Source organism: Oryx dammah, unplaced genomic scaffold (assembly GCF_014754425.2).
Source record: "Oryx dammah isolate SB20612 unplaced genomic scaffold, SCBI_Odam_1.1 HiC_scaffold_11077, whole genome shotgun sequence".
Taxonomy (NCBI): domain Eukaryota; kingdom Metazoa; phylum Chordata; class Mammalia; order Artiodactyla; family Bovidae; genus Oryx; species Oryx dammah.
Window position 1 is genome coordinate 6,526,639 of NW_024080471.1, and position 27,122 is coordinate 6,553,760.

At 45.1% G+C, this 27,122-nt stretch overlaps 1 protein-coding gene across 1 annotated transcript in view; it reads right to left on the bottom strand.

Moving 5' to 3' along the window:
• Positions 1-18,949, bottom strand: part of LOC120860486 (integral membrane protein GPR137B) — a 32,915-nt gene extending 13,966 nt beyond the window's left edge. The window contains exons 1-4 of the mRNA XM_040236305.1: positions 18,771-18,949; positions 13,522-13,744; positions 10,191-10,340; positions 6,827-6,955 (exon numbers count right to left, since the gene is read on the bottom strand). Of these exons, the coding sequence (XP_040092239.1) occupies positions 6,827-6,955; positions 10,191-10,340; positions 13,522-13,554 (312 nt within the window). The 5' untranslated portion in view covers positions 13,555-13,744; positions 18,771-18,949. The remainder of the gene's footprint in view (positions 1-6,826; positions 6,956-10,190; positions 10,341-13,521; positions 13,745-18,770) is intronic.
• Positions 18,950-27,122: the final 8,173 nt, after the last annotated feature.

The following is a 27,122-nucleotide window of genomic DNA, read 5'->3' on the forward strand; positions in this document are numbered from 1 at the left end:
TTTTCTTTTATCTAGCTCGTTTCACTTTTTCTATTTCATATTCAGGGCTCCCGTTTCATTTAGTTTATGTTCTCCAGTTTCTCCATCTCTTTTTTTGATGTTCTTTCTCAAGCCTTTATCAGGTATAGTAGGAAAGCTTTTATATACATAAATATAAATATGTATATATTTTAGAAAACTTATGAATTTTTGCCTAACTAAAAAAATTATGACATTTTGATTCCACTTGTTTGACCTCGTATAAATAGAATGCTAGATTTCTAACTAAAAAACAGATAAGCAGCAAAGGTTTAATGTATAGCATAGGGAACTATAGTCAATATCTTGTAATAATCTATGATGGAAAATAATTCCAAAAATAATACATGTGTACTTGTAGAACTTGGGCACCTGAAACACTGTAAATCAACTATACTTCAATAAAATACATTAAAAAAAAAAATCATGGATCTGGGAGCCAGGATGCCTCAGTTTGAATTGGAACTCTGTCCCCTACCAACCATGATTCTGAGCCTCAGTTTCCTCATCTCAAAATGAGTATTATATTCATCTACTTTACAGAGTTATTGTGAGAATTAAATACTTTAGTATATTTAAAATGCTTAGAACAAGACCTAACACATATAAGTGCTATACAGTTGTTAGCTATTTTTACCAAATACTGTATGTAATAATGCTTTTAACCCTGGCGGTCTTGCCCAGGGGTATTTTATGAACACTGGTGCTTCACCAAGCCAAACCTGATACTCAGATTTACCTAATGAGAATTACTTCATGACTACAATATAAAACATGGGAAGGACTTCCTATTTATGATTTTACATTGTTCATGCTGAATTAACTCTCTCAGGATGAATCAGGAGATAATGTCCTTTAGGGAATGAAGAATCATTTTCACTCACTAACACGCTACTGCAGATGAGCAGTTATCAGTGTGGCCCAACAACTGCTGGATGTTCCCGGGATGCTTTCGAGGATCAGCAAGGTCATCCCTATTTGCATAATTAGCATATTAAGAAGCTATTTACCTTTTCTATTGTGTTGACACTGGACTAGTGATCCACAGGCTGTAGTTAGCAAAGCTGGTGCTGCCTGAGCACATTTCAAAGCAGTGACACCAACTATACTAGCAGTTACTGCGCTCCTCACCACTACACGGTCACAGTTTAAAGAAGACTCACTTAACAAAGCAGAAAAAACCGACTACTGTAATTTTATTACAAGAAAAAGAACCTGTACAACTCCAAGTTACAGTTACTTTCTTCATGCAACGTGACAGCTTCATGACAACCATGGCTTTTCAGCTGTGGACATTTGGCAGACACTCTCTCAAAAATGAATGAACTGAGCTGTAAATTCAAGGAAAACATGTGACTATTTGTTTTCACTGATCAAATTTCACCTTTTAAGCAAACATTAATGCTTTGCAAACCTTGTATTCTCCACCATGAGGTTGACAGGTTCCCAATATTTGATTTTTCTGATGATCAGTGGTGAGATTAATGAATGAGATATTCTTCTTGTATAATGGAAATATCACTTTTGAAAGATATGCATAAGTCAATAAACCAAAATTTTCCAAATGACCAATACATGACATGACAAAACCATGTATGGGTATAAAGATCCATTCAAAGTGCAAGGCAGATGGGGAGGAGAGAAGATGGCGGAGGAAAAGGACAGGAGTAGGACACAAATTCATCGAAAGACCATTTGAACGCTGAGCAAATATCAAAGTGCAAGGCAGACCAACAGATGTTAACATAGAAAACAGCATGAAAAGCTCACTGATACAGGTTTAAATTCCAAATTGCAGCTACGAAATCTTTTTTTTTTTTTTACAATTTATTTATTTATTTATTTTTAATTTTTACTTTACAATTCTGTATTGGTTTTGGCATAGATTGACAACAGCTATGAAATCTTAAGAAATCATACCTCATTGAGTTTGGGTATATATTAAAAAATACATTTATATTAAAATGTGAGGCTTGATTTTCTTCATATACTTCAAAATAACATATCACAACAGAAGCAGATAGGAGAATCCAGCTGTCTTCTATTAAGCCAGACATTAAAAAGAGTCACAGAATTTAAATAATGAAGAAGAACTAAAGAACCCCTTGATGAAAGTGAAAGAGGAGAGTGAAAAAGTTGGCTTAAAGCTCAACATTCAGAAAACGAAGATCATGGCATCTGGTCCCATCACTTCATGGGAAATAGATGAGAAAACAGTGGAAACAGCGGCTGACTTTATTTTGGGGGGCTCCAAAATCACTGCAGATGGTGACTGCAGCCATGAAATTAAAAGACGCTTACTGCTTGGAAGGAAAGTTATGACCAACCTAGATAGCCTATTAGAAAGCAGAATATGCTTTTGCCAACAAAGTTCCGTCTAGTCAAGGCTACGGTTTTTCCAGTGGTCATGTATGGATGTGAGAGTTGGACTGTGAAGAAAGCTGAGCGCTGAAGAATTGATGATTTTGAACCGTGGTGTTGGAGAAGCCTCTTGAGAATCCCTTGGACTGCAAGGAGATCCAGCCAGTCCATCCTAAAGGAGATCAGTCCTGAGTGTTCATTGGAAGGACTGATGCTAAAGCTGAAACTCCAATACTTTGGCCACCTCATGCAAAGAGTTGACTCATTGGAAAAGACTCTGATGCTGGGAGGGATTGGGGGCAGGAGGAGAAGGGGATGACCGAGGATGAGATGGCTGGATGGCATCACGGACTCGATGGACGTGAGTCTGAGTGAACTCTGGGAGATGGTGATGGACAGGGAGGCCTGGTGTGCTGTGATTCATGCGGTCGCAAAGAGTTGTACACGACTGAACTGAACTGAACTGAAGTTACCACAAAGCAGTCAAGAACACACACTAAGGAAAGAACAGCCTCTTCAATGAATGGTGCTGGGAAAACTGGACTATAATCTTACATCATACACAAAAATTAACTCCAAATGGATGGAAGACTTGCATGTAAGACCTGAAGCCATAAAACTAGAAAAAAGGATTGGCAGTAAGTTCCTTGACATTCATCTTGGTGATGATTTTGGGGTCTAACTCCAAAAGCAAAGGAAACAAAATAAAAAATAAACAAGTGGGACTACATCAAACTTAACAGGTTCTGCACAGCAAAGGAAAACCATCAACAAAATGAAAAGGCAACCTACCAAATGGGAGAAAATACCTGCAAGTCCTAGACAAGATAAGGAGTTGATATACAAAATATGTAAAGAACTCATACAACTCAATAGCAAAAACAAATGGTACCACTGCACACCTGTCAGAATAGCTACTATCAAAAAGAAGTGTTAGTGAGGATGTAGAGAAAAGGGAATCATTGTGTATTGTTGGTGAGAATATAAATGAATGCAATCACTATAGAGGTTCCTCAAAAAATTAAAAACAGAACTACCACATAATCCAGCAGTTGCTCTTTTGCATACTTATCTGAAGAAAATGAAAATATTAATTCAAAAGGATATACACATCCCCATGTTCACTGAAGCATTATTTACCACAGCCAAGATATGGAGACAACCCAAATGTCCACCAATGCATGGATGGATAAAGAAAATGATAGGCACACACACAAAATATTCGGTCATAAAAAGAATGAAACCTCCTGATAAACCACAATGGGAAAGAAGATGACAAAGAATACACATATGGATAACCGAGTCACTTCGCTGTACAGCAGAAATTAATACAACATTGTATATCAACTATACTACACTTTTTTTTTAAAGAATGAAATCTCACTATCTGCAAAAATATGGTTGAGCCTTGAGAGCACTATGTTAAGTTAAATAAGTCAACTAGAAAAAGGTAAAAAGAGATAGATAGCGTATCATCTCACTTATATAGGGAACCTAAAAACAAACAAACACCAAGCTCACAGATATAGAGAACAGATTGGTGGCTGCCTGAGATAGGAAGGAGGTGGGCGAAATGGGTGAAAGGGGTCAAAAGATACAAACTTCCAGTTATAAAAATGAATGAGTCATGAGGATTCACATACAGTATGGTGACGATAGTTAATACTGTACTGCATATTTGAAAGTAGCTGAAAGAGTAGATCTTCGAAGTTCCTATCACATACACAAAAATTTGTAGATTATGTGTGGTAACACATTAGTTGGACCTATTGTGGTGATCATCTTGCAATATATATAAATACCAAATCATTACACTGTATACCTAAAACTAATTTATATCAATTATACCTCAACAAACAAATAACAACTAATAGTGTATCAGTGTAAAGTATCCTGAGGCCAAAAAGTTTGGGAACCACTGCTCTAGAAAATACCCTAAACAGTAGATATATTCAAACACAAGAGCCAAGTAACTCCATATACACATAGGGTGTGTTAGGCTGCATGTTTCCTTGGATAATGCAACCTAAGAGGACAGATGAATTATCCATTTTATTGTCTTCATTTAACTCATTATTTACCAGGGAATTTTGTAGAAACTAATGCCTGTGGCTGGCGATTTTTATTTTGACCAGCCAAAAATTAATTCTGCTTTTTCACTAGCACTTTGTGGGTTGTTATATTCAGTAATTACACCTGTAATTACACCTGTAAAGTCTCCTCCAGCACCGGGAGCTTCATTTTCACTTTCCGTATCAAAACCAATCACTTAGGCTTTCTGTCTTCTTTTGGGCTAATATTCACAACGTCTGAATCAGAACTGTATTTTGCAGAACTATCATCTTTTGAGACACTAGTATACAGGTCACTCAGATAATTAGAGAAAAGATTTGCATAAAATTCACCAAAAAATTCTTCATTCAAAATTTTGAGATGGATCATTTTGAAAATTTTACAGTAATACATTTGCATTTATAATATACATAGGGTTGGAACAAAAATCTAATGGAGCAAAACGTGAATGATAATGACAATCATAAGCTATAGAAGGAAACCTTACTCTCTAAAAACATGCTGTCTCTGGCCAATAATATTTGGGTAACAAAAGACATATTAATGCATCTCTGGTCAATAATGTGTTGATAAAATAGTACTTTGAATGACAATCTTTCACTCCTTAGGGCTCAGATGTCCAGTCTCTCCTTCAGACTGCCTTGGATTTGGGAAGTATAATTGCTAAGCCTCTGACATACTAAGAAGTGGTGAGAAGGCTGTGGAAAGCCAAGGAGAAGCATAGAGAGCAGAGGGATTTTTGTTAAAAGGCTCTTCCCAGAAAACTTCAACTTCTTCAGAAAAGGAAGAAAAATAAGGCACTGGACTCTAGCCTAGAGTCCACTGCCCACTCTCCACATGTTTCTCTGCTACCAATGCAGAATAATTTGAGTCTGACTTTACAGAAGCCTCCAGGTGTTTCCAATGCCAGGAATAGTCAGTGGGGGCATCGAATTGCTGGTCTGAAGCTGAAAATGGCAAAAGGAGAGGAGACTGATCCTCAGATCTGGAAAATGGTGCCCACTGCCACTCTATCTTCAGGGGCTCATGGGTCAGGCTGCAGTTCTCCACCAAGCACCCCCTTCCAGTCTTACTTTTATTTTTTATTTTTTCCTATTCCTGGCTTACCAGTGACTATCCAGAGATGAATAAGAAAGAGACAAGATAAAACACAAGTTGGTCATGAAAACCAGCACTTTCCTTGCCACCCACACTGTGCTCATGTTGACCAAAAACCGTCACTCTACTTTTCTGTGGGGTTCTTTGGTGGCTCAGACGGTAGAGAATCTGCCTGCAATGCATGAGACCAGGGTTCGATCCCTGGGTCGGGAAGATCCCCTGGAGAAGGGAATGACAACCCACTCCAGTATTCTTGCCTGGAGAATTGGATGGACAGAGGGCTACAGTCCATGGGGTCGCAAAGAGTCAGACATGACCGAGCGGGTCTCACACACATACGTATGTTTCTGGGGGCTTCACAGATCAGTGATTCTCCCACTAGTTCCTCTGGGTGGAAGAATTCATGGAGCAAAGCTTCCATGAGCTCCCTCACACTACCAGGTTTTGCATTTTCTGCCCCACTCCCATAAGGACATTTATATGAAGCTGGTTGACCAGAAATGCGACTGAGTTGGGGGAGTGATTTAAGCATTCTTCACAATAAAGTTGTCTTCCCTACCACTCCCTCCCCTAATCACCATCCAGCACAACACAGGGGTAAAAAGCTGAGTTACCATTCTCTATTTTCCCTGGCTAAAATAAAAGCTTCTATATTTGGTTCATAGCAAGTCAAGTCAAGGCTCAAATACTAGTGAGGCAGCTGTTTCATTAGGAAAAAAGTTAATCACGATCTCCAGGATTCAAGATGCAATGTTTTGGGTTTTTTTTGTTTGTTTGTTTGTTTTTTGGTAAAATTAAACTGAAAAACAAATTTCCCTCAAAAGATAATGAATGGAAAAGAAAGTCTCAATTAAACAAAGGAACTTTTCATATTAGAATAAGATGGAAGAATCTATCAAAAATCTAAGAAAAAATTCCAACTGTAGGCTTTGTGATTAGAATTAGGAGATGTTTTCTGCAAAAGAATCCACCTGCAATGCAGGAGATCCCCAGTTCAATTCCAGGGTTGGGAAGATCTGCTGGTGAAGGGATAGGCTACCCACTCCAGTATTCTTGAGCTTCCCTTGCAGCTCAGCTGATAATCCTCCTCCAATGCAGGAGACCTGTGTTTGATCCCTGGGTTAGGAGGATCCCTCGGAGAAGGGAAAGGCTACCCACTCCAGTATTCTGGCCTGGAGAATTCCATGGACTGTATAGTCCATAGGATCGGAAAGAGTTGGACACAACAGAGCGACTTTCACACTCACTTTCTGCAAATACAAAGTGGTTTACCTACCAGGTCCTTCGTAGAATTTCTGACTCGGAAGAAGTAGACTACTAAGGTGGTGGGTAAGAGTTCCCACACAAAGAGGACCACTCCAAACACTATGTATCCGGCATCTCCCAGCTGATTCTTCAAATCCGCCTGTTGAGAAGAGAGGGAGAAAATGGAGAGTCACCAGACTGAGGATAGAATAAGTTTGATTCAGTTCTAATATGACAGAGACTAAATCTAATACAGTGTAATTTCTTCCCCCTAAAACATGCATGTTAAAATGAGATACTATTAATACTACTGTGCCAGGCCTTGGTGGTGGGGCAGGGGTGGGTGGGGAGGAGTTATTTAAACCATATAGGATGGATAATTTTAAAAACATTTTATTTATGTAGTTTTTGACTGTGCTAGGTCTTCATTAACGCACGGGCTTTCCTCTAGGCACAGAGAGTGCGGGCACTCTCTAGCTGTGGTGCTCAGGTTTCTCACTGCGGTGGTTTCTCTTGTAGAGCGTAGGCTCTGGGGCTTGCAGGCTCAGTAGTTGTGGCACACCCACTTAGTTGCCCCTTGGCATGGTGGGTCTTCTGGGACCAGGGATTGAATCCATGTCTCCTGCATCAGCAGGCAGATTCTTAACCACTGGACCACCAGGGAAGTCCCAGGACAGACAATTATCTTCTTCAAAATATTCAAAGACAGTAAGTGCCGACTGGTCTCTGACGCTTCATTCCTTCACCCTCCAGGAATGAATCTTCCTTACATCCAACTAAAGTCTCTAAGCTGACTTTTCTTTGACAACTGAATAATGATAATGTTCTGCTGCCTTCTCCCAATTCTTTTTTAAAATCATTTTTAGGCTGCACTGTGTGTCATGCGGGATCCTAGTTCCCCAGCCAGGAATCAAACTTGTGCCCCCTGCATTAGAAACATGGAATTCTAACTACTAGACCACCAGGGAAGTCCCTCTCCTAATTCTTTTTTTTTTTTAATATTTATTTATGTGGCTGCACCAGTTCTTAGTTGCAGCATGTGAGATCTATCTAGTTCCCTCACCAGGATGCTGGCCTCCTGGACCAGTGAGACAGCTGAGCAGATGGGGTGTAGCAGCGCTCTCCTTTCTGAAAGCCAGAGGGAGGGTGTGTGAGGCTATTTCTGGGCAAGTCTATCAGAAAGGCCGGCATTTCAAAGGAAGACAGAAACGTCATCAAACTATAAAGGGCCAATCCCCTAAATGGAATCCTCTCACCTTCTCTACCACATTGTGCTTAAAGTATATGTGTGCACGCTAAGTCGCTTCAGTCTTGTCCGACTCTTTGTGGCCTCATGGACTTGTACCCTGCCAGGCTCCTCTGTCCATGGGATTCTCCAGGCAAGAATACTGGAGTGGGTTTGCCATGCCCTTCTCCAGGGGATCTTCCTGACCCAGAGATGGAACCCAGGTCTCCGGCATTGGCAGGCGGGTTCTTTACCACTAGCGCTGCCTGGGAAGCCTTAAAGTACAGTACCCCAAACCAATCTCGCTCCTCTTCAGAAAGAGGACTCAAACTCTGCACTGAAACTCCACCCACACGTCTCACAAGTGCGCAGTGTGTGCTTCTACCATTCTGCACAAATAACCTGCAGCTTGGGGCCATCTGCTCGCTCCGAGATTATTTTAGCTGCAACACAGATCTAGACATCTATAAACAGCCATCCAGAACAACAGAATTGTGTTGTTTGTGATATTTTAAATCCATTGTATTTATAAGCTCATACTGGAAAGAAGCATTGAAATAAGTATTTTGTTAAAACCAAATCCTTGTTGTTTAATGGGGAGAGAGTCTCAGTTTGGGAAGATGAAGACGTTCTGGAAATGGATGGTGGTGATGACACTGTGAATGTACTTTACTGCCTCTGAACTGTGCACTTAGAAATGATTAAAGTAGTCAACTGTACCTACACGTTACCACAATAAAAATCCTCTGGGTATTATGAGTAAGTGTCTAATTTATCACCGTTGAACGTTTAGATTTTTATGCATTTGATTTCTCACAACAGGGAAATTCTTCACCAGTGCCCTGCCCACCTTCCTCCCACCCTACATTTGTGCTGTTGGTTTGATTGGTGGTGATTATGACTGTTGTGGTTTGAATCCAGTCTAACGCCTTGCACGAGCCTCTTACGGATTTCATCTTGCCCTCAGTTGTTGTTGTTGTTGTTTTTTGGTAGAATCTGTCTATTTGAGCTGCACCATGTGGGATTTTAGTTCCCCGATCAGGGATGGAATCCGAGTCCCCAGCACTGGGAGGGTGAAGGCTTAACCACTGACCCACCAGGGAAGTCCCTGCCATCAGTTTTAACTTAGCATGATTGTTTTCTTCTTTCCTCCAGAGTGTTAATTCAAGGTTTGAGCACTATTGGGATTTTAGAGGTGGATTTGTCTATAGTTGGATATTCAGAGTTTAGCCAGGAAAATCTCAGGAGCATTTGCAACTAAACCCGGTAAACTACTATAGACGCTTCTATTTCTTTGCTCTAACGGCTTCTCTGTGTGGCTCTTTTCTTCAGTGGACATAAACTTCCACATGGAAGGATGGGTCTGTTCACTTTTGTGTGTCTGGCACTTTGTCCAGGGCTGGAGACAAAGAAATGATACTTTTCAAATTAGGGAATGCTGATTCATTCTCATTCTTTTTTTCCTTCTCTTTGTTTGGCCATACCATGCAGCATGTGGAATCTTAATTCCCCAACCAGGGACTGAACCCATGTCCCCTGCAGTGGAAGCACAGAGTCTTAACCCACCAGACAGCCCGGGAATTCCCCTCTCAGTCATTTACATTTTGAGCTTTTGCAAACATGGATGCCATATTATATTTCATTACCTTTGTTCATTTGTTTACAAATTTCTAGAAAACATTATAAAAAAGAAAGTGTGTCCTACTGAGATGTAAAATGGGCTCTTTCCAACCCCCTAATATCCTTGGTCACTTCTGCCTACATTTCTTTCCCTTACTGCTCCATTAAAAAAAAAAAAAAAAAAAAAAAAAACCCACTTCATCATTTTACGTGTTTTCTAACCTGAATACCATTCATTTTTATCTTTGCAAATTTCACCCTTTAATAAAATCATATTACATTTATATAAAAACCCTTAAAAATTTTAAGTACTGTTTGACGAAAGCCCCAGAAAGTAGCAAGGAGAAGCGTGTCTGTTTTCTAATTTTCTCAGGAGACGTATGAGCTGGAACAAGGCAAGTACTGTGATTCCACTTGATGGGTGAGGATGTAGACACCACCCAGTGAAGTGACTCCCAAGGTCACCCAGCTCTTCAGCAGCAAAAGCAAGGAGCTGACACCTCTCTGCCACACGGCATGCTGCCAAAGCAAGGATCCAGCGCACACTGACCTGGTCTGACACATTGTACCAGTCGTAATCAAAGGAATGGACATTCTTGCTCTGAGAGAACGACAAGATGAACAGGTTGTAGCAGGCTCGAGAGGTGTAGAGCAGGATGACGGTCACGCCGATGGCAGTCACCTGACACACGGAGGAGCCCTGGAAAGTAGCGACCGTGAGCGGGGTCCCAGATCCGGGCCCAAGACCACAGTCCCCTCCCCAGCATGGCCTCTGTTCAGAACTGCTAAACCCTCCCAGCTTCTCTTCCACTCTCAGACTCTCAACCCCACTGCAAGCCTCCCCTCACTCCACACCCACCCTAAAACTTCCAATTCTCTTTAGAGAGATGCTTCAAAACCTGAAAACATGAACTATTTGCCTAAGACCTTCGCTTGGAAGAGCAAGACAGTCAGATGACTTATTTGGTTAAATCTCTAAGTGCCGCTGCTCAGCTCCAAGGATGCTCTGAGCTTATGAGCCCAGGGCCTGCCTCCTGGCTTGGAGACAACAAAACCACCTCAGAGGGATGGCAGCCTGGGGAGAGTGGAGCTGTGGACAGTGGCTCTGGGTGGGGAGCATGTCTTCAAGACCCAACTGTCCTAGGCTGGGGTCCCAGTGTGATTCAGAGCTTGGGACTGTGTGAAAGTTGGTCATCTGTGCCCCCACTAATGAAGCTATCAATGTCCAAGGTTAGCTAAATGACCTCTAACTGCAAACAGCTGTCACAGTTGTCATTTAGTCTCTAAGTCATGTCCCACTCTTTCGCAACCCCGTGGACTGTAGTCCACCAGGCTCCTTTGTCCATGGGATTTCTCAGGCACGAATGCTGGAGTGGGTTGCTGTTTCCTTCTCCAGAGGATCTTCCTGACCCAGGGATCAAACCTGTGTCTCCCACACCGGCAGGTGGATTCTTTACCACTGAGCCACCAGGAGAGCCCTGGTATTAAAAACAGGTAACCAAAACACTGAAATTCATTTTTGAAGTCACCAACTAAATCTAAGCTATTATTTTATTTTGCCAATGGCAGTCTATCAGATTGTTTGCCCAGAGGTGATCTAAATCTGACAATCTGACAGTCTAAAATGTGACCGCTCCTATGAAACCCACAATTCTGTTTTGTTTTGGCCGCACTACAAGGCATGTGGCATCTTAGCTCCGTGACCAGGAACTGAACTCGAGCCCTCTGCACTGGAAGCATGGAGTCTTAACCACTGGACCACCAGGGACGTCCCCGTAATTCTGTTTTCAAAAAGCCTTGAATAGACCTTATACAGGAGACACTGTAAATAATAAAGCTAAGGCAAAGTCAAGTATAAAATTTGTCAACATTTATCAATGAGAAAAGGACCCAGCCACACTAACTTTTCAGATTTTGCAAGAGCTCAGGCAAATCACAGGATACGTAGAAGGCTTTGTAATTTTGAAGTTGGAGGCACAGATTTTAATCTACTGATAGCTGCTGAAGACCAGGTATCTTAAGAAGCAGAGTGCTCAGGTCTTCAGACCAGCAACATTACAACCACATGGGTTCCCTGGCAAGGGTTAGGGCGCCACAGAATTTCAGAAGCAGAGGGGCTATGAAATCACTCAACTACCTTACATGTGAGAAAACCAAGGCTCAGTGGGCAACGTGCTGGTGGGCCAGGGTCCTGTGGCCAGTGGGAGCCCAGAGCATCCACTATGACTTCCGCACATCACCAGGCTCCTTAATGAGGGGGAACTGGGGACCAGGCTGGTGAGGGGCACTTCAGAACCACCACACCAGGGAGCACATCTGCCCCTCTCTGTAACTCTGGGGGAAGGAAAGGAGAAAACAGGGACTCCAGGGCTTGGGGCACAGCAGGGAAACCAGAGAATGTGCAGGGGCTGCCCTCTCGGGGTGTGGCCAGGCCCCTCTAGGGGACTGTTCTATCGTCTCTGCACATGCCCTGCCTGACCACTGCCTGCTTCTCCTACACCCATTCACACGACTGACCTTCCTATGGACTTGCCCCCAGGCCCAGCTGGTGACTCTTCTTATCAAAGTGGTGGTGAGTGTCATGCCCCTCTGCTGGTTTCCCTGGTAACTAACAAGCCCATGCGTGCTCAGTCGCTTCAGTCGTGTCTGACTCTTCGTGACCCCATGGACGGTAGCCCACCAGGCTCCTCTGTCCATAGGATACTACAAACAAGAATACTGGAGTGGGTTGCCATGCCCTCCTCCAGGGGATCTTCCCAATCCAGGGATCAAACCAGCGTCCCAAGCATCTCCTGCACTGCAGACAGATTCTTTACCACTGAGCCACTGATCACACCTGACGTCAGTTCCCTCTGCAACTGGTCGTCTTCCTTCTCGACCCCCGACACTGGAACGAAGGCCGCTACCATGTCCTGCTGCCGTCCACTGCACATGCGGAATGTTGCTCCATGACCGTGCTTCAGACATGTAAGGTCCCCGATCCATTAAGCCATCGCTGACTCCAGGCTCTTTCTTCAGTACTGAAACTGGGCATGCCCTGGCCTTGTAGTCCTACGGAGTGCAGCCCAACACACGGTCTGACTCCATCTCTGAACTGTCACCTTGAGAGGCCTGCCGTCCTGAACCCCAGGAGCAGCTCCCCCTGTTAAGGGGGACCCTCATAGGGGCACGGTCAAGGCAGGGGCGCGCCTGGATCTGAGTGTCTCTGTACTACGACCTGGTGGTAAAGAGGACAGACCCCAGAGCCCAGAGCCAGGCTGCTGCGGCCACACCGTGGCTCTGCATCTCCCAGTTGTGAACTCGGGCTGAGCCTCTTACGTCCGGTGCCTCCATTTCCCTAGGTAGGTGACACCTACTCCCCCTGAATTTTGAAGGTTACAGTCCTACCTACATGCAGAGTGCTTATAAAAGGGCTATGAACAAAGGGAATACAAGCTGTGTGTTTCTAACAATATTAGTGCCACAGTCAATGCCACAGGTCCTCTAAGCTCTCACTTAAACCTCTATCCAGAAACAGAGATTTACCTCTCTGCACACCCCAGTAAACCTCGAGCCACCCGGAGTCAATTCTTCTCACAAAGTTCAATGAACTACACGGCTCTGTGTCTTGGCAACACCACCACAGCTAATCATTTGCAAGAGGTCAGGTGGGAGAGGCACTGGTTGATTTCTGTTTTCTGTTGCAAACCAGGGAACTCTTTTTGGTGGAGGTGAGCCTCACTGCACAGTATGTGGGATCTTAGTTCCCCAACACGGGATAAAAACCTGTGCCCCCTGCATTAGGAGTGCCAAATCATAACCAATGGACTACCGGGGAAATCCCAGAAAGCTCTTTCGAGAATAGGTCTAATGGCAGGACCTCAACCACGTGTCTGCCTTACCTTAGACTCCAAGTAAATGTTGGCCAAGGACATCTTGGAGATTTTGTAGAGGCAGATGGACAGGGAGACGGCGCAGAGCACGAAGAGCGTGTCGTTGATGGCCACGCGCACGGACACGATCACTTTCCTCTCCCAGGTGCCCGTCTTGACCAGCACCGCACAGGTTAGATTCACCAACAGGAAAACGAGGCTGATGAAGAGCGAGGCCAGGTAGAGGGGCAACCTGGGAAGGAAGAGAGAGAGGCTGAAGGCAGCCTTCCCCACAAGCTTCCGGTACATTCTGGATCAATCCGCAAGGAAACTGTGGCTTTTTGAGGGTTTTTTGTTTGTTGTTTGGTTAAATGCTAGAAGCAGAACATGTCAAAGTTAACACTTAAGAGCTCGGAATTTGGGGTTGGTAGATGCAAACTATTATATTTAGAATGGACAAACAAGGTCCCACTGCACAGCACAGGGGACTCTAGCGAATATCATATGATAAATCATAATGGAAAAGAATATAAAAAAAGAATGTATACATGTGTATAACTGAGCCACTCGGCTGTAGCCTGGAGACTGGCACACACTGTAAACCAACATTTATACCGCGATGAAAAAACGGTTCAGACTTTGGAGGGTCCCCAGATTTAAATCAACTACAAACAGTGCCTCAGGGAGGTCCTTTACCTGAGTCCTGCTTCCCAGTTCCCCGGGAGGCTACGAGGATCAGGGGGGCTGTGTGGACGTGGGCTGATGCACGCGCTGCTCACAAGGATGGTAGAGCAGAGCCGGGCTCCGAGGCAGGACTGGGATTCGGGGAGAGCACCAGCCATTCTGCACACTGAGAGCCTGGGCAAGGTGGCCCTGGGTGAGCCCTAGTGTCACCAGAAAACAGCCTAAATAACACGGACCTTGCAGGCTCTTCCTGAGGATTAGGTGAAATAATGTTTCAAAAGGGTTTTACCCCTCAAAAGCCATCAAGTCTGGGCAGCACCCCCTTTGCATGGGAACACTCACTAGTAGCACAGCTATCCCCAAGCTTTTGGGCAACAGGGACCAATTTTGTGGAAGACAATTCTTCCATGGACCAGGGTCGGGGATGGTTTTGGGATGATTCAAGCGCATTTTATTTATTGTGCACTTTATTTCTATTATTATTACATCAGTTCCACCTCAGATCATCAGGCTTTATTAGATCCTGGAGGCTGGGAACCCCTGCACTAGCCTCGGGACAGTGGTGGTGGCCATTTTTTACTTGCAGTTTCTCAGAGCTGCATGCTGCCTACGTGACCTGTGCAGGGTCTAGAGAGACACTTCTCACATTTACCAACATGGAGATCAGTTCAAGTTTCTCTCTAGGACTGTCCATATTGTGTTTACTTCAGGTAAGTATCACTCAAGCAGCAAATATTGGTTTGGCTCAAGAACAGACCATTCAGGTACTGATGAACCTATCTGCAGGGCAGGAATACAGACGCAGACATAAAGAACAGATTTGTGGACACAGCAGGGGATGGGAGAGGGTGGGAGGAATTGAGAGAATAGCATTAAAATGTATATATTAACATATGTAAAACAGATAGCTAGTGGGAAGTTGCTACATAGCACAGGGAGCTCCACCCAGTTCTCTGTGATAACTTAGAGGTGTGAGATGGGATGGGGAGATGGGAGGGAGGTTCAAGAGGGAAGGGACATATGTATACTTATGGCTGATGCACATGTTGTATGGCAGAAACCAACACAACATTGTAAAGCAATCATCATTTAAAAATTAAAAAATAATTTTCTTAAGCCATATCCTACACTATTTTTTTAAATTTAACAAAAAAGACCATTTAAGTTGAATATGTCTGCATCTGCCCAAAGGGCTGCTGAGGCAAGGGGAGAGAATGGACATAGGGCATTAGCACAACATGTAACTCATGGTAAATTAGCCACAAAACCTTAAATTATGAAGGTTTTCATTAGTTCTCTACACGTTCCCATAGTGACGGAGGGAATCAGGGGCTTAGACAGACACAGAGGAAGGACCAACTGGGAGTCAGCAGAGATCTGCAATCTGCTTCCTCAAAAACCCTATTTCTTATTGTTCTATTATTATCTGCTGTGCTTTTGTGAAGAACACAATTTGGAAACATCTGGAACCTCTGGAATCAGCCCTACTGTTCTTGACCCCTTGCTGGTGTGTATGCACACATTCTATCCATGTGACAGCAATGAAGCTCCAGAAAAAAGCTTAATATGGACATTCAGCTTTTCCAAAGGACTCCTCCTGGGCATTGTTTTAAATACTATGCTCGGTCCTGTCCGACTCTCTGTGACCCCGTGGACTGTAGCTTGCCAGGCTCCTCTGACCATGGGATTCGTCAGGCAAGAATCTGGAATGGGTTGCCATGCCCTCCGGCAGGGGATCTTCTGGACCCAGGAATTGAACCTGTGTCTCCTATGAGGCGTCTCCTGCACTGGCAGGTGGGTTCTTTACCACTAGCGCCACCTGGGAAGCCCCAAAAGTCTTTACTGAATTTGTTACAATATTGCTTCTGCATTATGTTTGGTTTTTTGATCACAAGGCTTGTGGGATCTCAGCTCCCTGACCAGGGATTGAACCCGCACCACCTGAATCGGAAGGTAAAGTCTTAACCACTAAGGTGGGTATAAATTCTTACTCCTCTTTCTTCACTGTGAAAATCCTATGGGACAGTGAGAGGGCACTGGGAACAGAGGAAGCAAAAGACAAGCAGGCCCCGCTCACCACCCGGACGGTGCAGCACCCACCCTGCTGGAGCGTGGCCCCAGCCACCCACTCCGCTTCTGCTCCCCTCCGGGCCTCAACTGCTCTGCCTGCATCTGCTGGGTGTGGCCCAGAGAGCAAGGGTCACAGATGCGACACCAGGCAAGTCCTCGGCCACTCAGGGCTGCTGTGCCCCCACATTTGAATGCAGAGTTGACCCCTCCTCTCCAGCCTCCAAGAGCTGCCGTGAGAACTCAAGGGACCCTGTGCTTCTCCTCCGATGTTACCCAGGGAAGAGTGAGGCCTCATCCTCACCCTCAAGAGCAACTTCTAGAAAAAGGTGTCCCTTCCTGCCTCATCACCTCCTTTGCAGGTACCCCCTGCTGGCCCCGCCTCCTCCCACTGTCTTCTCCCTGACCTCAAAGGTGTGACCCCCGCTCCATCCTTCCCCCATCTGAGCCTGTCTCTGGAGGCCCTTGGTCCCTCTTCCTCCTCTTCGTCCCCCAGAGTGACGGTGTCCGTGTCTCTCTGCCCTGCATCCTCTTCTTCGGGAAATACATTCCTTCCTCCAGCCTCTGTCATAGCTCTTGTTCAACCAAGTTCCAAAGCTCTTGTCTCAAACCACTGCCTCTGCCCAAATCAACTCACACTCCAAACAGCCTCTTTTGAGGCCCACATCCAAGCTCAATTCTTAATGTTCCCCCTCCTACCCCTCTCCAAGTTTTCCTAATACAATCATAACTTGGCATCTGCAAGGGACACCTTTCAGGCCCCCACAGCCAACACTGAAACCCAAAGATACTCAAGTCCCTGACAGAGAGCGCTGCAGTACATGTCATCTAAGGCATATCGGGCCCCCCACCCTCTGTATCCACAGGTGTGGAATCCTTGGATTCCACAACGGAGGGCTGACTGTAAAGCATTGTTACTTTAAACTGACCTTCTTAGAATCAACAGTCTGGCAGAAACGTGAACTGAACTTCTCAAAAAGCAGTGAAGGGACAGACAAAGAGGACAGATTTGTGGTTGCTAAGAGGAAGGGAAGGATTGGGAGTCTGGGATTAGCAGACCCAACCTAGTATATACAGGATGGATAAACACCAAGGTCTTACTGCACAGCACAGGGAATTCTATTCAATATCTTGCGATAAAGCATAGAAAAGGACATGAAAAAGAAGTCATTCTGCTGTACAGCAGAAATTAACACAACATTATAAATCAACTATACTTCGATAATTTTTTCTTTAAGTAGTGAAGGGAGACAACAAGATCAGATGAAAAAAACACAGCACACAAGTCTCATCACTTGTATCTTGGCCTAAGTACACTGTCACCTAACTTCCTGAACTTCAGCTTCCTGGGATGCAAAGGGGGATCAGAATATACACTTTCAGAACTTTAAATAAACAGTCTTTGTGAATTTAAGATGGTACCTGTTTAAATGGTGGCTCAGGCAGTAAAGAATCTGCCTGTAATGCAGGAGACCTGGGTTCGATCCCTGGGTTGCGAAGATCCCCTAGAGAAGGGAATGGCAACCCACTCCAGTATTCTTGCCTGGAGAATTCCATGGGCAGAGGAGCCTGGTGGGCTACAGTCTATGGAGTTGCAGAGTCAGACACGACTGAGTGACTAACACTTTCCCTTTCAACGTGTTTAAATAAAATATAATAGGAGTATAGTTTTACATATTTGTAAAGTAATAAAATAATTAAAATTTCACTTTGACTCCAGAAGGTAAGAGGCCAAAGTCTCCTTCCCAGAAATGTGTGCCTGGACAGTCGAGCTCTCCCGGGTAGGAAACTGAGACACCTTGACTCATGTGGCGACTGTCTCATGGCTTCTTGACACCTTGTCTCCCTTCCCGTTCTGGCCGAGGCTGACCATTCAAGCCACAGGGGAAGTCAACAGGTTTATTTGAAAACCTGGGGCAAGTAACAGATCCTGCCCACGGGAAAAATATGCAAGTCCACCTCCTGCAGTAAATTCAGCCTATGATTTCAGGCCTCCTCTGGTCCAGATTATGAGCCTCTCTTACTCAGCCCTGCCCAGATCTCAGCTGCACCTGCCCCCCGGGGTTGGGGGGGGGGCCACCTGGCCACACAGACATCTTCAGGGAGCCCCTCTTCCTTCTGCTGAGGCCCAGTCCATCCCAAGTGCCTCCAAAAGGTTTAAACGCCATGTGCACGGCTTACTTCCCTTTCTGCTCTCTGGTAGGAAACACACCAGACTCTCATTTCTTTTTTCATTTTCGGCAGTTCCACGTGGCATGTTGGATCTTAGTCCCCCAACAGGGATTGAACCCGAGTCCCTTCCATTGGAAGCACCAAGCCTTAATCACCGGACCACCGGGGAAGTCCCTACTAGACTTTTGTTTCTAATCAAGGCCAATATGCTGCAAGGCCTGGTAAGTGGTGACCCAGTGAGCAGTGAACTTGACCCCTGACAAGCAGGCAGGTCACAGAGGAGTGATGTGTGAAAATCCTGGCTGGAAAAATGGTTACCCGCAGCCAAAAAGAGAATTGCCTCAGGGGGTACTTACCGGTATTTGAGTAATTCTGGAGAATATTTTGACTTGGCTTTAAAAATCACCTGAAATGACAAAACAAAAACAAAAACAAAAAAATACAGCAAGTTGGGGCCACAACATACTTGTACTGACAAACTAATGTCATTGCTTGGAACTTCTCTTTCCCTTCATGCCCAGGTCACTGTCTCTAAAACTGAAATGTCTACTTAAACATTTTCTAGGTTGTGCCTAAATTTTTTTTAAAAATTGTAATTAATTTATTTTTATTGAAGGACAATTGCTCTACAATACTGTGTTGGTCTCTGCCAAACATCACCAACAGTCGCCCATAGGTGTACTTACGTCTCCCCAACTTGAACCGCCCCTCGCCCTCCCCATCCCACTCCTCTAGGTTGCTACAGAGCCCAGGTTTGAGTTCCCTGAGTCACACAGCACTGTGTCGCTCACACTGTGATGCGTGTGGGATCCTAGTTCCCCTACCAGGGGAATCTGTACCCTCTGCAGTGGAAGCATGGAGTCTTAATCACTGGACCACCAGAGAAGTCCTCAGTCAGTTCAGTCGCTCAGTCGTGTCCAACTCTTTGTGACCCCATGGACGGCAGCACACCAGGCTTCCCTGTCCATCACCAACTCCTGGAGCTTGCTCAAACTCATGTCCATCGAGTCGGTGATGCCATCCAGCCATCTCATCCTGTGTCATCCCCTTCTCCTCCTGCCTTCAATCTTTCCCAGCACCAGGGTCTTTTCCAATGAGTCAGCTCTTCGCATCAGGTGGCCCAAGTATTGGAGTTTCAGCTTCAGCATCAGTCCCTCCAATGAATATTCAGGGCTGATTTCTTTAGGATTGACTGGTTTGATGTCCTTGCTGTCCAAGGGACTCTCAAGAGTCTTCTCCAACACCACAGTTGAAAAGCATCAATTCTTTGGCACTCAGCTTTCTTTACTGTCCAACTCTCACATCCATACATGACTACTAGAAAGACCACAGCTTTGACTAGACAGACCTTTGTCAGCAAGTAATGTCTCTGCTTTTTAATATGCTGTCTAGGTTGGTCATAGCTTTTCTTCCAAGGAGCAAGCATCCTTTAATTTCATGACTGCCATCACCATCTGCAGTGATTTTGGAGCCCAAGAAAATAAAGTCTGTCACTGTTTCCATTGTTTCCCCATCTATTTGCCATGAAGTGATGGGACCGAATGCCAAGGTCTTAGTTTTTTTAATCTTGCACTGTTAAGAAAGTTCTAGGCCCCACAACAGATTTCCCAACCTGGGGATCTGGCAAAGGGACTAAGATCCCCCAGGGAAGTCCTTAAGCTGTGCCTAAATTTTAATTTTAATTTAAATTTTAAAAGCAAAAGTATTTAAAAATGGTTAAATGGCTTTTAAAAAAAAGTATTACTGGTCTACCACTGCCTAGTACCATCTCTTATTTTAAGATTTGCATTTGAGCTCATACTTCCCCCAGAGATAAACAACTCACTCTCACACTTTATCAGGATTTTCATTGGTACCAAAAGAATATGGTTTGAATATATGTGTCCATCAACTCAGGCCTTAAACTTGGCAGCCCACTGGACTATAGCAGTGTCAAACTCAATCGTTATCTATGGATAAAACATTGCTTGTGGGAATTTCTCCAGATTTTCACAGCCTGCACAATTGTTAATGTGCTCCACCCAGGGGGCAGAAGCTGGCCTGGGAGAGCCTGTGCCAGGCGAGGAAGTGAAGGGAAGACAATGCAGGTGTCAGCCCAGCCTCCAGCTCCACCAGACACATGGCTCTTCCCACGGTGTATGCAAGGGAGCCTGAGGAGGTCACCAGCTGGGGTCCGGCTGGGGGTGAGGAAGGGCAGGAGGACACCCGCTCATACATTTGCTCTCCTGACCCCTGGTGTTTGGGGGGATGGGGGCAGAACAGAGAGGAGGCAAGGAAGGGCATGGGAAAGTGAGGGTATTCGTTCAGAGATGCTCGTGCTGTGGACGGAGGGGACCAGATGGTCTGCTCCCAGGCACCCCCTCTCCACGGAGCTCCTAACACAGGCCCTGGTCCCTACCTTGCCTCGTGCTGACGCTGAGGGCTGCCGTGACCCTCTGGGAACTCACTGGCCCCGCCCTCCTGGCCCCACCCCGCCTCACTAATCGGCTGGCTTTATGTGCCATCCCTCATCCTCAGTCCTTGGGGCCCCTGGTACTTCCCTAGAGATTTGCTCAGTGCCTCCACTTCCAAGCACCTATCTAAAGGGGAGAAATCATGCCTGAGTGGTAAGGAGTGAAGGACAAGGGGAGTGAGGGCATGGTCCTGGCAACAGGGGAGGAGGGGACAGGCAGCTCTAGGGTGCAGTGGTGGTGGCGGGGGTTGGTCACATGGCTTTGATACTGTTATCCTGTCTGAGAAGCAAGCAGTGAGAATCAGTTTGCTAGAGGGGTATGTGAACGTAATCTAGGGGAAGCCGTCAGTGGGTCCAAATGCCTGGTGGTGTGTCTGGGGGTGCAGCCAGATGTCACGAGGGGCAGCGAGCCTCCAGGTGACTCTAGGGGCCAATTCCCACAACCCATGTGCAACAGAAGCAGCCAATCCCCTTGGAATCTTCTTAGAGACACTCTTCTGAGGACCGTCAGTAGTAATTCTCCAACTTACATGTGTATAGGAACTGCCCAGAAAACTTGCTAAAGATGCACACCCCAGGGCCCCACCTTCAGAGATGCCAAGCCAGTGGGCCTGGACTGGGGCCCAGTGCCCACCTCGAGTAATTCAGATTTGCCTAGCCCAAGAACTGTGTGTGTGCGTTCATTTGCTCAGTCGTGTCCTACTCTTTGCGACCCCATGGACTATACCTTACCAGGGTCCTCTGACCATGGAATTTTCCAGGTAAGAATACTGGAGTGGGTTGCAATTTCCTTCTCCAGAGGATCTTCCCAACCCAGGGATGGAAACTGAGTCTCCTGCCTGCATTGGCAGGCAGATTCTTTATCACAGTGCCGCCTGGAAAGCCCAGCCCAAGGACTACCTCTTAGGAAATATTAAAGAGATTAAATTGCCTGACCTAATATTCTTTTCTCTGGAAGAAGCACAAGCTGGAATCAAGATTGCTGGGAGAAATATCAATAACCTCAGATATGCAGATGACACCATCCTTATGGTAGAAAGTGAAGAGGAACTAAAAAGCCTCTTGGTGAAAATGAAAGAGGAGAGTGAAAAAGTTGGCTTAAAGCTCAACATTCAGAAAACAAAGATCATGGCATCTGGTCCCATCACGTCACGGCAAATAGATGGGGAAACAGTGGAAACAGTGTCAGACTTTATTTTGGGGGCTCCAAAATCACTGCAGATGGTGACTGCAACCAGGAAACTAAAAGATGCTTGCTCCTTGGAAGGAAAGTTATGACCAACCTAGATAGCATATTCAAAAGCAGAGACATTACATTGCCAACAAAGGTCCGTCTAGTCAAGGCTATGGTTTTTCCAGTAGTCAAGTATGGATGTGAGAGTTGGACTGTGAAGAAGGCTGAGTGCTGAAGAATTGATGCTTTTGAACTGTGGTGTTGGAGAAGACTCTTGAGAGTCCCTTGGACTGCAAGGAGATCCAACCAGTCCATTCTGAAGGAGATCAGTCCTAGGTGTTCTTTGGAAGGAATGATGCTCAAGCTGAAACTCCAGTACTTTGGCCACCTCATGTGAAGAGTTAACTCATTGGAAAAGACTCTGATGCTGGGAGGGATTGGGGGCAGGAGGAGAAGGGGAAGACAGAGGATGAGATGGCTGGATGGCATCACTGACTCGATGGACGTGAGTCTGAGTGAACTCTGGGAGCTGGTGATGGAAAGGGAGGCCTGGCGTGCTGCAATTCATGGCATTGCAAAGAGTCGGACATGACTGAGTGACCGAACTGAACTGAACTGAATATTCTTTTCTTACTTTTAAAGGTAGCAAATATCAAAAAGGTTTCTTGTGTTTTGTAACTGGTGAACCCCCTACGGTTTATTGCTTAGAATGCCCTCTCCCCATCTGGCCAGCAGAAATCCTAGGCATCTTTATTTTTTTGCTGCACGATATGTGGGGTCTTAGCTCCCCAACCAAAGATCAAACCGAGCCCCCTGCAGCGGAAGCAGTCTTAACCACGGGCCCGCCAGGGAAGTCCTTCACCCAATATTCTTAAACAGCTTTGCGATCATGCATTTCAAACACTGAAATAGGTGATCACAGTAGTTAGGTGACAGCAAGAGTGCAGGTAGGGGTGCCAAGCAGAGATCAGGAGACGCTCCGAGTCCATGGGCAGGACCGCCTCCCCAGGTCTCAAACATACACTAACGCGCCACCAATCGAGAACTCTCATCTGCAGAATCCACATCTGGGGGAGAAGGGACTGCAGATATTCCCACAGACTTTCCAATAAGCAAATCCACACCTCACGTTTTGAAACACATTTCAGATTGTCACAGAAGAGCGTTCCAGACTTACAGAAGAATCATTTTGTTGCTGCAATGAGTTTTGTCTCTGTCCTAGATCCTTTTTGGGAGGAGGTCGGAAGTAGGAGTTCACATCGTAAATAAAGTGCCCGGTGATAACACAAAGAGATGACGTGAGTATACCGCCCTTACGTCAAACAGGCCCCTAGCTCAGCTTTCTCTGACAAGCTCCCGTGGGACTTTCTGCAAGTCACATCACCTCTGGTATTTCTCTTCAGTCCATAAAGAGAAATGTTATAAAAACAACCTCAATAAGGCATAGATTAGTAAGTGACTCCAAAGTTCTGTTACAAAATAAAATCTGGACCCATGCAACATATAACAATGTTCTCAGAAAAATGCTACTAGTACTTGTATAGAGTACATAATACTTGAGGATTTTGCTTTTAAATAATTGAGAGAATTCTTCACAGATATCAGAGTAAGATGAAACTCTAGCATTTTTAAACCTCTTTAAAAAGTGAAGTATATCTAATTTATAAATTTCCTGTTAGTTTCAGGTGTACAGCAAAGTGATTCAGTTACACACACACACACACACACACACACACACACACACGTCACTGTCTAGGTTTGTCACAGCTTTTCTTCCAAGGAGCAAGTATCTTTTAATTTCATGGCTGCAGTCACCATACACACACACACATATACATATTCTTTTCCGGATTCTTTTCCATTAAGGTATCACAAGATTGTGAACACAGTTCCCTGTGCTATACAGAAGGTCTTTATTGTTAACCTATTTTATACATAGCAGTTGTATCTGTTAATCCCTGTTAATGCCTAATTTATCCCCATCTCTTCAGTAACCATAAATTTGCTTTCTATGCCTGTGAGTCTATTCTGTTTTGTAAATAAGTGAAATTGTGCCTTTTTTTTTTTTAGATTCCACATATAAGTGATGTCATATGATATTGAAAGTACAGTATTTTTTAAAAGTGTTTGAACTTACCAAGGAAATACACAATATTTTAACACTTTTGGGGGGCTATCTCGTTGGCAGGTAACTCAGTTGACTCTGATACCAGGGCCATCGCTGGGCTCCTGAGAACCATCCACAGGTCTATGCTATGGACTCAGCTCTGTGCAAAGTGCAGTCGTGGATCAAAGAAAAATTTGAACCCTTCTGCCTTCAATAGGGTTATGGTCCTACTGGCAAGGCAAGACCTGGACAGGGCAAAGGACAAGAGGAGATGTAACCCAGAAAGCCTGTGGACTCAGGTGGTCAGAACACAGCAGGCTGATCTGCAGGTCAGAGGCTCAGCCTTGTGGTGGGCACATCGGCTCATTCTGTTCATCTCACAGAGATGGCTCCTGGTGCCACCAGGCTGGCACAAGGGCACATGTGTGGATCAGAGTCAACTCACAGCCCATCGGGTGCCCAGCTCACTGCCACCACTTGGCCAGAACTGAGTTTTGGGGGCAAAAGCAGCTAAGTCCTCCCAACCAAAAGCATAGCCCACTTGCACACCATCCTCCTCTATAAACAAAACAAAAGCCATTTGTTTACTTCCCACAGCTGGATAGGGCATGAACTAGAAGAGAATCAGACATGGGAGGACAGCCTGACCCCAGAGGCTCCTTCCTGGAACACAGTAAAGGTCAGGGTTCCCAGCCATGACCATCAGATATCTGGGCCAGGACTCGAACTTTATAAACCATCACATGCTTTGCCCCCACAATTTTCCTTTTAAGAAATGACTTTGAGGCTGGGCTTCTCAAGGTGCACCCACAGAACTGGGAAATCACAAGAGTGACTAAGAAAACAGGTCATGTTAGGAAACAAATTTAGAACCTGCTAGGCTACCCTGCTTTTCCCTGCAGGAATTCCCAGAGCCTTTAAAAGGCTTTGCTCTACATTGTCAGTCTTCAAGGGAAATGCACCGTATGCAGCAGTTTTCCAAAGCTATCTGGCCACTGAAGGTGTTCCTAGTGAGTGTTCCAGGAAACAGAGTTTGGGAAACACTGCCTTTAAGGCACTAAACATGGGTGGAATGTTCACTGCAGCCTTAATCATCATCATCACTATCGCCACAACAAACAGGAAACAATGATGACTTTAAATCACACTCAGCCTTCAACTCCATGGACACAGGCACCAATCAACCAAGGCACCGAGCACAAGGGGTCCCCCGCATTCTACCCCAAAGGGACCCAGAGCCCCACCTTGTAAAAAGATGGGGGAACCCCACGAAACTCATACCCTCTTAAAATCCACATCCCTGGCTGAAGGAGAAAAGTCATTACCAGGTAAGGGCACAATCTGATACACAATATTAATAAACTGTTTCACAGTCTTGAAGCTAAAATCAAGGGTGACAGATAATTACCTCAAAATAAAAGCCTCCACCATGATTTGTAACAGCTCTGTCCAGTCTTTGTAATTTGTGGCAATTACTGTTGACTCCTGAACAACAAAGGAATTAGGAGCACCCACCGTCCACACTGGTGGCTCAGAGGTTAAAGCATCTGCCTGGAATGAGGGAGACCCGGGTTCGATCCCTGGATCGGGAAGATCCCCTGGAGAAGGAAATGGCAACCCATTCCAGTACTCTGGCCTGGAGAATCCCATGGAGGGAGGAGCCTGGTAGGCTACAGTCCATGGGGTCGCAAAGAGTCAGACACGACTGAGTGACTTCACTTCACTTCACTGTCCACACAGGTGAAAATCTGAGTAGAATTCATCATGGGTCCTCAGTGTAAAGACAGCTTCTATGTATCTATGGATTCTATGGTGTAGTTCTATAGTATCTACTGCAGAAAAAAATCCACATCGAAGTGGACCGGTGCTGTTTAAGAAGCAAATGTTTATGTCTTGGGACTTGCCTGGTGGTCCTGTGATTAAGGCCATGCATTTCCATTGCAGGGGGCATGGGTTTGATCCCTGGTCAGGGAACTAAGATCTCTCATGCTGTGCAGCACAGCTAAAAAATTATATTATTAAAAACTTTAATTAAAAGTGTTTATGTCTTGAACTCAACTGGGCCTTTTCAAGCTGTACTTAAAAATTTAAAAACTGCCCTGTCCTTCAAGTTAACCCTTAAACCTAAGTTCCTTAAAGCTGTATTTAAATTCCTGGCATTTCAAACTCACACTGTATATATTTAACTTTTGCCCTCACTAAATAAAGTACATAAATGTCTGGACCACTTTTTTTTTTTTAATCCAAACTCTCCTACTCATCCCTCCCCCCTTCCTGTCTATGCTCCAGGGAACTTCATTAAAGATTGATTAGTGCTCAGAAGTAGAGCTAACCCTCCTGGACTGACTCCAGCTCTCTTATCAGGCTGTCCATCTCCTAGAGTCTGTGCTGGCTCCTGCTGACCTCAGCAGGAACTGGCTAGGAAGGGGACAGGGTTCCTGAGGGAGGGAGCAGACAAGGATGAACTATTCCTCCATATTTTACAGCTACTGCTACTGACAAGGTAAGCTCAGGCTCCTCCCTGTAAAACCAGACCCACCAAATTGGAGAGGGGGGTGTGACAGGGACCATCAGAAGGGCTGGGGGACAAGTGAGACCAGATAAAAATTCCAGTTCTCCCCACACTCAGATTAGTGGTATTTGTGGTAGATCAACTGACACTGAGCACCAAATCTGAGATTAACAATTAAGAAAAGACGGAAAGACTGGTCCCTGACCTCGGCAAACACAACCAGAGACAGACATGGTGTGAGGAGGTATGAGGAGATGTGAGAAGATGTGAGGAAGTGTGAGGTGATGTGAGGAAACCTGATGAAACGTGAGGAGGTGAGAGGAGACATGAGAAGTTGTAAGGAGATTTAAGGAGGTGAGAGGAGACCTGAAGAGGTACAAGGATGTGTGAGGACATGGGAAGAGGTAGGAGATGTGTGGAGGTGTAAGGTGTGAGGTGACGCGAGGTGCTGTGAGGAGACATG